Consider the following 9511-nt stretch of genomic DNA (forward strand, 5'->3'; position numbering starts at 1 on the left):
GCCTAATTACATACTTTTATTTAAGTAGTCTAACAGAGTATTTTTACAGTGTGGAATTATCACTTTTAAAGGATATGAATAATTTCTCAACTACTGGCTGTGAATGTGGAGGGCTGGGGTTTTGATATACTCAGATGTTACATTTGATGAGAACTCGGTTTCCCAGAATGCCTTTGTGTTAGACGCTACGTGACTTGACGTTTTTTCACCGATTGCTGATGACGATGGCAGACAGCGCAGGTCAGTTGTGGTGTAACTGGGAGGAGGAGTGCCTGCCTTGATAAAACAATTTTCTCCGGCGACTTACTCTCGAAAGACGGAAGAACAATAAAATAAACGCAAGAAGCGAAGGTAGAATGAAAAACCTGTGAACTACACGCGAAGAGAGGCTGGTTCAGGGACGTCTCTCACATTGTTTTGAAGGCCTGTTGCTAGCTTCGGGGAATCCTCGGGCTACCCCGGTAGACACCGGGCCGAGAGAGCGCAGGGGGCCGGGACAGGAGCTCCGTGGGCTGGTTTTGTCGACCAGGTTTAACTGCCGCCGGCTGCGCTATCCTACTATCAAACAAAGACGTAACCTTTCCCGCTCCTCCGTGGCGGATATTAATAAGCATAACTCAAGACGCTGTGTGTTTGACAGTTAGCTAACATTAGCTCACCTGTGTTTACAAGCTAACTAAGCCAGATCCTCTGAAGAAGTTGGCACTTAGATGTATTTGTTTCAGTTAGGATTTACATATTTGGGTGCTACCACTTGCCTGTTAGCTGGTGGCGATTTGTAACCTTGTTCTACGCCTGTTCTCGCCGACTGAAGGTCGCCAGCCAGGCAGCTCGATCAAAAGGTCCCCTAGCTAAGGTTATCACATCTTCAAGCTTATCTGCTGCTGCCCAAAGTTTATTTGTTTGCACAGAAGGAACAGAATTTCATGAGTTGATTACCAAAGCTATCTGCAACCAGTCGAAAGACAGTATCCCGGATGAAGGCTGACAGAGAGGTGTGGATTTTGATGCTGTCAGGACTTACAGGTGTCACCTGTTCTCCTCGGCATTGTTAATCTTACACGGGGATCCAACATCTGCTGCACCAGAAGCACCTGATCTGCTGTTTCGCTCTCTTGAGCTGATTTGCTCAAGAAGGATCCTCTCCAACACAGACCACAATGAATCGTTACCTGCCGGTGGCCCGACAGCACTTCCTGGCTGCCCTTGCCAGCACCAGTGTGGTGGTAAAAAGTATAAGTGCTGTGGTGGTTCTCCTCTATCTGTTGTCATGGGCTGTTGACACTCCATACGCACTGGGGGTGACTCCAGGCTACCTCTTTCCGCCCAACTTTTGGGTGTGGACACTGGTTACCCATGGGGTGGTGGAGCAGCACGTCTGGGGTGTGGCAGCCAATGTAGGGACAGTCATGGCCTGTGGGCGCCTGTTGGAGCCTCTGTGGGGCGCCCTGGAGCTCCTGATCTTTTTCGCAGTGGTTAATGTCTCTGCAGGCCTCCTGGTAGGCCTCTCCTACCTCCTCACCTATGTTGCCACCTTTGACCTGGACTACCTGTTCGATGTCCGTGCCCATGGAGCAGCCGGGTTCCTGGGAGGTGTCCTGGTGGCGTTGAAGCAGACCATGGGGGACACTACAGTGCTCAGAGTGCCACAGGTGAGGCTAACAACTATTAAAAGTAATTTCTGCTCTGGATTGACACTTATTGGCGAGAATTATGGTCGTATGTGGTACCTGTAAATAACACCAGACCAGTGATGTGTGGGACAGAAATGTTAAACTGAGAATGTAAACAGCACTGGAAACATTACCACTAGTCCTTGAGGTGTACACTTAAACAATTCTGTGTTTCCGATCATGGCCATTACAAATGAACAATGTCCCCAACCATTTTGGCAAAATACTGAATTAACATAGGATGTCACATTGGATGTACACAGAGTCAAGATGAGAAGACGTGAGGGCAACATGTAAGATCATAGACTTGATTCACGTGCTACTTTTAACACAATTTTAACACAATTTAGGCAACTGTGTCAGTTTTAGAAGCACTGACTGCATACTGTCTGCATTTAGCTATAAAGGATGTACTGGGTTTAAAGTGTGGCTTTTAATTTAGAGATTAATGCTTTAAAACCAGGGCAAATTGGCTTTATTTCTTTCAAAAACATGAGAAGAAGACAATGAGCAACTTAGGAGGAAATTACTCAAAATTTTGTAAGAAATGAGTAAAAAGTACAAGTAGATTACCTGAAAATGATCAGTAAATAAGTAATAAATAAAAATTAAAATTAAAATTTACAATGATTTAAAAAAAATAATTAAAAAAATTATGATAATTTTTAGTATGGCACTCTTACACACTTACCACCAACATACTTACATGTTTTGGGGTTGGAGAAAAGCTGGTTTATTTGTGCTTGATGGCAGTATATCCAAGGATTTCACAAAATACCCAAAACACCTTACAATGCAGCACTATATCAGTGCTGTAAATCCACATGTGGTGACACTCATCATGTTTGCTTTTTGTTTGATGTTCAGGGGTGGTGCCTGCAGTCACCTTCAAAGGCTGTAGTATGTGTTTTTGCATGAAAGCATCCAGTTATGTGTATTCCAGCCCCTGACTTACACTCTGGTTAAAAACACCTAACAGGATGTATTTTTGCATAAAAAATATTACACACCAAAGCTTTAAGAAAGACATCAAACTGATTTCTATCTATTTCAGGACTTTTGTATAGAAAACTACTATTGTGCACAGTGTGCCTTTTCAGTGGGATGACTTTTATGCTGGAGGAGGAGCATTTATTGTTTTATTTTAAAGCATTTCCTTAATATATTTATTTTGTTTTAATGGCAGTGTGTTGGGGCAATGCCTTTCAAACGTTTTATGAGCACACACATATCAGTCAGTCATATCATTATTAAATACAATGATGATCGTGCTGTTGTTTTAAAGCCATGTAGGCCAGTGGTTTATAGGTTGTTTGCTTAGTTTGAGTTCTCTGGTTTTGGGATATGATTCTCTTTAAAATTTGGACTACAGTTGATATGTAAATTTACATTTTTAGGATTAAATCAAATGCTCTTTTGCAGAGCAGTTAACACTGAGTGTCCAGATAAAGCTTTAGTTCTTTTTTTCTGAATCAAACATTAGCTACACATTCCTAATGTGTGTGTTTTTTTGTGTTTGTAATGAGTTTGTATAAAGCTGAGTTACTCTAATCTCCCTCATTTCAACTGAACAGTTCAGAAAATGTACTCCATCAAAACACTGTTATATTTTGACTGTGGCTCCCGCCTGCCACCCTGGCATGTAACCAGCTATTGTTCAGTGTTCCAGTTTCTGAATCTCACTAACTTGAGTTAATTGTGGGAACTGGCAGCCGTGGTGGTCTATAGACCAAAACGAAAGCTGTCATTTTGCCTGATTATTTTTGCTCACAGGAACTAAAATCTGTCTTGCCCTCCTAATTCAGGTGAGACTCAAAGCAGCCCCGGCTTTGGTCCTCCTCCTCCTGGCCTTACTGCGTCTGTCCGGGCTGCTCGACAGTACTGCCCCCCTGGCGGCTTACAGCTATGGCGCCCTGTCCGGCTGGGTCTACTTGCGCTTCTACCAGAGGCACAGCCGGGGCCGCGGGGACATGTCGGACCACTTTGCCTTCGCTAGCTTCTTCCCTGAGGCGCTTCAGCCGGCCGTGGGGCTGCTGGCGGGGCTGGTCCATGCTGCCCTGGTGAAGATGAAGGTATGCAGAAAAATGGTGAAGAGATACGACGTGGGGGCACCCTCCTCCATCACTATCAGCCTGCCAGGGACAGACCCACAAGATGCAGAGAGGAGGAGGTGAGTCAGAGCAACAAAGAGGTAAAAAATTACACTTGCATGCTTTTAAAGTGATCTCCTGCAAAGGTCGATCTGATATATTTATTATTAAATTTATTAAATATAGTTAATAAATGTGTGATACTTGACTGGCTAATTAGAGTGTAGTGTGTTTGAGTTTCCTTTGCCACCCTTAACATTTATTTTTTTTATTTAATTTAATTTGACGGTTCAGTGTAATTTGTAAATTCATTGCTCACTCCATGTGCTGAGTTTGTAATACAGAATATTTACAGTTTTAGTAAAAAGTAATAGCTCAGTTTATTTATTGAGCGTTACCACAAAACATTGTTGAAGTTTAGGTCCATTTAGTCGCTGACTGTTTCTGAGGATTTCTGTGATATCACATAGTTTTCAGCACCAACATATTGTTAAATTATATAAAACCATTGTCTTTGGCAACATATAGAATAAAATATACATGACACACACATAAAATGACTCCAGCTGGAGATGAGGAACACAAACAGTGCTGTTTTTAGTTTTATTTACTCTGGGAAGGTTTGCTGAGCCTCTGTGCTCCTTCTCAGCCGTCGTCCTCAAACAGTGCATACATGATCGTCATGTCTTAGCTCTGCGGCACACACTCACTCGCTAACACTTTCAAGCTGTCAGGTTTGTTTTTTCTCCTGTTCTGTTGTCTGGCCAACACACTTCCAAGCTGTCATACAGATTCAGTTACATACAGATTTCATTGCTGTCTCTCTCACACACACACCCACACATGTGCTTTCATAATTGTTCAGGGGTAATTTTATACATTTTAATATCTCAGTGGGAAGAAATAGTTTGTGGAGCCCCAGTAGCCGAATTGTTAAGTTATGTATCACATAACCACCAGTTATGTATCACATAACGTCCTCGGTTTGGCTCCAGGCTGGAGGACTTTTGTCACATGTCATATCTGTCTCTCTGAGCTCTTTTACACCTGGTATTAAAATTTGTTTTGGTGATCTGAATGCAAGTAGACCTCCGTGACACATCGCTTTGCACGTCTGTGTCTATTATGCATTTCCAGCTGACGAACTCTGACCACCAGAGTTCAACATTAATGTTTTTTTGGGGGGGAGGTAAGGGCAAGTGGATCAGAAATATACTTGCTCATAGGCTATTTTTACATGCCCCTGCACAAATTGTTTCATTTCTCAGTGATGATTAAAAATGAATAAAGGTTAATTGTCATGTCTAATCTTTATTGAAGTAAATGAATTCAGAACAAGGACAGTGTGTCATAAATGCAAAAAACAAACATCTTTGCATATTGAAATGAAGTGATAATCCCCCCTCCTTCTCCCCAGAGATGGATTTGTTCCACACTTGTCAGGCATCTTCTAACACTGCACTCCTAACTCCTGTTTACAGGATAATTGAAATGCTCTCTTACACTTTGGCTCATAAACTTTGTCCCTTAACCCACCGTCACTTTCTGCTGAGTGCCTGATTGGCTCTACGCATATGCAACTCTGAACAGAAATGATAAGGAAGTGAGGTGGTTTACTCCTTTGCAGCTTCCATCTTCAGCTCTCGAAAAAGGTATTTGTGAGATGTACTAGCCCAACCTGGCATTTTATTTGCCTCGGGTAATGTCCACCATTATTACATCCACCCTCTCATTAGCATACTCACTAATCATGTCAGCCGTTGTGTCTGTACAGCTGGAGATATGCTGTCAGCAGAATTCAACACGTGTCCTTCCATAGGACAATGATGGACTGTCACACAGCACTTTGTCCAACTCCTCATTAGATGGGCAAGTTATAGAGCGTTGCAGTGTAATCACCAAAACAACCACCATATCCTGCACTGGTGACGTAGTCCTTGTCGGAGACATATCAGGACGTATTAGCGTTAAAACTACAAAAGATAAGCGCTCAAATGCATCAGATCACAATGCGTCTCTCTGGTTGTTTCCGAGTGTTTGCACTGGTGATTGGATCACCTAAGATGCATGTTAAACATGTTCTGTGTTCCTGCCTGACTGAGTAAAGCAAAAAAAAAATCTTTAAAAAGATATAATTGGAGCCGTTTAAAGAACATTAAAATATTTTCCAGCTTATCCAGGTTAGATTTGTTGAACACTCACACACAGCTGCATATGTTCAGCAACTTCCCAGTTAATAAATGTTGTGACATCAAACACGAATTGCTGCATTTTGAGCCTGAAACTGGTCGAGCCTCATTAGCCTGCATTACCACTTCTCCTCCGGGTTAATGTTTCCTTCCTCCTGTGTGACACACTTTAAATATGGCTGCCACATGAATGAAGCTGAGGCCTCTGTAAATGTTTGATTGTGATTAGCTGGTGATTTAGAGCTTGGCCATCTGCTAAATAGGAAATTAACCTTATGGTGCTGATTTAAAAAGTAATTGGTACTTCTCCAGGATAAGTGGAGAGATTTAATCAACAATGGAAGGCTTTCATTCCAAAAATGACACAAGCCATTTGATAAATTGCCTATTCTTCCTCTGCTCGCCGATTACAGGACCCTATCAGCAAAAAGTGTGTTATTTCCTTTGGTAGTTTTTTACTACTTTTACTACCAGCTAATTAGTATGATATTATTGTGCGTTCCCACATTTAACAGTTTGTTCTAATTGTGTGGAACACTTAACAAGGCAGGCAATAAGTATTTCCCCTTCTAATGATTTGTGTGTGTGTGTGTGTGTGTGTGTGTGTGAGTGTGAGAGAGAGAGAAGGGGGGGTGCAGCATCCTTACCTCAGTGATTAGATTAGACTTTCGTTAAACATTGTCATTGTCAGCATGTTGCGACTATGATGCCACAGATGTAAATAAGATAGTTTGGAGGAAAATAAATGTTTTACTTGTTTTTCTGATTGAGAGATAAGAAACAGAACATCAACATTAAAATCAGGAATTTCTCTGCTATCTTTCAACTGGTTTCACAGCTATTTTAGTGCTATCTATTGTGCTTGTCATCAGGGCCAGGTGACCTTAAAGGAACAGTCCATCCCAAAATCAAAAATACATATAATCCAAGTGCCCTTAATAAATGCGGATTGATTTGGTGTGAGTTGTTTTTTTGCTCAAGGAAGCAAAAAGTACATTTTAAAAAACTCAACAGCGATGTCTCTTTCCAGAAATCATGACCTGATTGCTCAAGATAATCCACAGACCTTGTTGTGAGCAGTTACATATCCATATATCATACATCCAACCATATCACCGTGGAGGAAGGAAGGAAGCGTGCATCTACTCTTGGATGAGAGGCTCATTTTTGTGACAGCCCGAGAAACATTAATGGCATCCTCCTTGACTGAGCTAGCTCCATGTTGCTAGATGAGCTATCAGTGGATGCACCACAAGCTCTATCTACTTCCATTATATATATATTTTTTAAAAAATAGATATATCTATGGCCCGTATCTCCAACACTTGACAGCTCACATCAAAACAATCTGGAAGTGGCACTTCAGGTGAGAGGGAAAATGTGTGTGTGGACTGTCACTTTAGCCAAGACCCCCAAACTGCTCCAATAGTGCTGCACTTTGTTTACCTCGTGCTCTGCATGTGTAGGGACTTTATGTTTGTTGAACAGAAACAGATGAAGGATTGTTTGCTGCACTTGTCTTGACAGCAAAGTTCTCTTGTGTTTTGTTCTATATGGATCCCTTTTACAGCACTTTTTTCATACTGTTATTTAAGCAATTTTTATTGATATTTATACCATTGTCGAGACCAGATCTAAGTCCTTATCTATACTGTTATTGATACTTTTCTATTATTTGGTGGAAAGACAAGGCAAAAATACGTTTTTAACAGATCTGGTTTTACTGTCGTTTTCAGTTATGTTTTCAGTGATGAGGAAATAAATTATTGTATTTCAATTTAGATATTTACTTTGAAAAATCTTGCCATCAGAAGTTTTAATTATGTATTATAAGATGATTAGAGCTCATGATGGGGCATTAAACAGGTTGTAATTTCATCTCTTAATATCCATTTTATGGTGCTGGAAAAACAAATTTCTCACACAAACAACTGCATGATACAAGTTTCTCGCCAAAAACTAAAGTTTCTTTTTTATGTTACATTTGAACACATCATGATGATGTTTTTATTTACCTTTGCCTTATTTTACTGAGCTGACCTTGAACACGCCACAGTTAAACATTATGCAGTTTATTTAGCTAACTAGATCTTATTCTGCCAATTTCAACTCAGGACTTGCTACAAAGTTTGGGTGTGCTCACCTCTGCTGCTTTGAGTGGATGATGATGAAGACTATGCCGGCTGTGCAGCAACAGCTGACTGATTTGAGGGAAATTTTTTAACCCAAAGACGGTGGAAGGTACTGCGTTTCGGTTTAATTTGATGTACGATCAAACCAGGACCAGTGATTGGATTTAATAACTCAACAGGAAATGTACTATGACATTACAGGACCTACAGGACTTGATAGCAGTATTGATAAGCCCGAACTATTGATTTTCAAGTTCTGAAAAATGCGGAACCAGATCCTCAATAGAACCGTGTTTCGATCCCCATCCCTACACAGTGATGCTTTGAAGGCATTAGATTACATAAAAATGGCAGCACTAAAACAATCACAAACAGGCCTTGCTTGTTCATTAATCTGGGATTAATGAAGAATATCTCTCTTTCCCTCCAGACAACTGGCCCTGAAGGCTCTCAACGAGCGTCTAAAGCGCGTGGAGGACCAGTCTGCATGGCCCAGCATGGACGACGAGGAAGACGACGACGAGGATGAGGTCAGAACCGATACACAGCCGCTTCTCCCAGGTGGGCGCGACCCCTCCACCTCCACGCCGAGACCAGCAGGGGGACCCGTCGGCGGCTCCCTCTCCTCCACATCATCATCACAGAGTGGCGGAGGGCCATCAACAGGCGGTGCGCAACACCCAGAGTCCAGCATTATCAGCTTTGAGGACGCACCCTCTAGATCGTAACAAATAGAACACGTGTAAAGATTTGCACGCTCTGTTCGGTGTCACTGGCAGGTATACTAGTGTATTCAGCGTCCCTGACTAGTATACGAATATGTTCAGTGACAGTGAGTAGGTATACACTCGATATCACACACGCCAATACACACAACACCTGTTCATACACACGACCGTGCACTCACAAACACACTGTCAATGTCATCATGAGGCCCAGTTGGGGTGTTAACTGTACAGTGCTTTCAGTTCAGACATGTTGGTTGTAAATGCTCAGTGTAGTTGGGCAAACTGGACACTTAATTCTTCTCTTCCTTCCTGCATACGACCGAAATTGCAGACTAGAAATTCTGTCTTTTGCGGACTTGACCCCAACTCACAGAGCTCGGTCCACTGCTTCATGTGTCTCTTTCTCTTGCTTTCTGAATAAATAACAAAATGGGTGTACAATATTCTTTTTTAAGTCTTTTTGGAGCAGCCGTAGTTGTTCTCAGATCGCCTGCCACGAGAAAGTTGTCAGTGACAGAGACTCGTGCAGAATTCCTGAAGAAAGGCCGCCTGCGCGCAGCGGTTTGAAAAGCGCTAAAAAATGGTTACAAGTGACTTTAGCTTTTGGTTCACTGGTTCTAGATATGCCAGTGCGTAACGGAGGAGGTATGAAAAGCAAGTCCTCAGAGGTGCAGAACCGGAGGAAAGAAGCTGCTGCAG

The 9511-nt window shown here is 42.0% G+C and overlaps 1 protein-coding gene across 1 annotated transcript; it reads left to right on the forward strand.

Moving 5' to 3' along the window:
* Nucleotides 1–232: 232 nt before the first annotated feature.
* tmem115 (transmembrane protein 115) lies at nucleotides 233–9253 on the forward strand. Its single transcript, XM_042491431.1, has 3 exons — nucleotides 233–1652; nucleotides 3479–3843; nucleotides 8515–9253. The coding sequence occupies exons 1-3, from the start codon at nucleotides 1161–1163 to the stop codon at nucleotides 8810–8812; spliced, it is 1155 nt and encodes a 384-aa protein (XP_042347365.1). The 5' UTR covers nucleotides 233–1160; the 3' UTR covers nucleotides 8813–9253.
* Nucleotides 9254–9511: the final 258 nt, after the last annotated feature.

This window comes from Plectropomus leopardus, chromosome 8 (assembly GCF_008729295.1).
Source record: "Plectropomus leopardus isolate mb chromosome 8, YSFRI_Pleo_2.0, whole genome shotgun sequence".
Taxonomy (NCBI): Eukaryota; Metazoa; Chordata; class Actinopteri; order Perciformes; family Serranidae; genus Plectropomus; species Plectropomus leopardus.

Bases quoted from the DNA above. Each gene is read 5' to 3' on its own strand.
- tmem115 (XM_042491431.1), top strand. From the start codon at position 1,161: ATGAATCGTTACCTGCCGGTGGCCCGACAGCACTTCCTGGCTGCCCTT. The intron at 1,653-3,478 runs GTGAGGCTAACA...CTCCTAATTCAG, and splicing joins CAGTGCTCAGAGTGCCACAG to GTGAGACTCAAAGCAGCCCC. The intron at 3,844-8,514 runs GTGAGTCAGAGC...CTTTCCCTCCAG, and splicing joins CAAGATGCAGAGAGGAGGAG to ACAACTGGCCCTGAAGGCTC.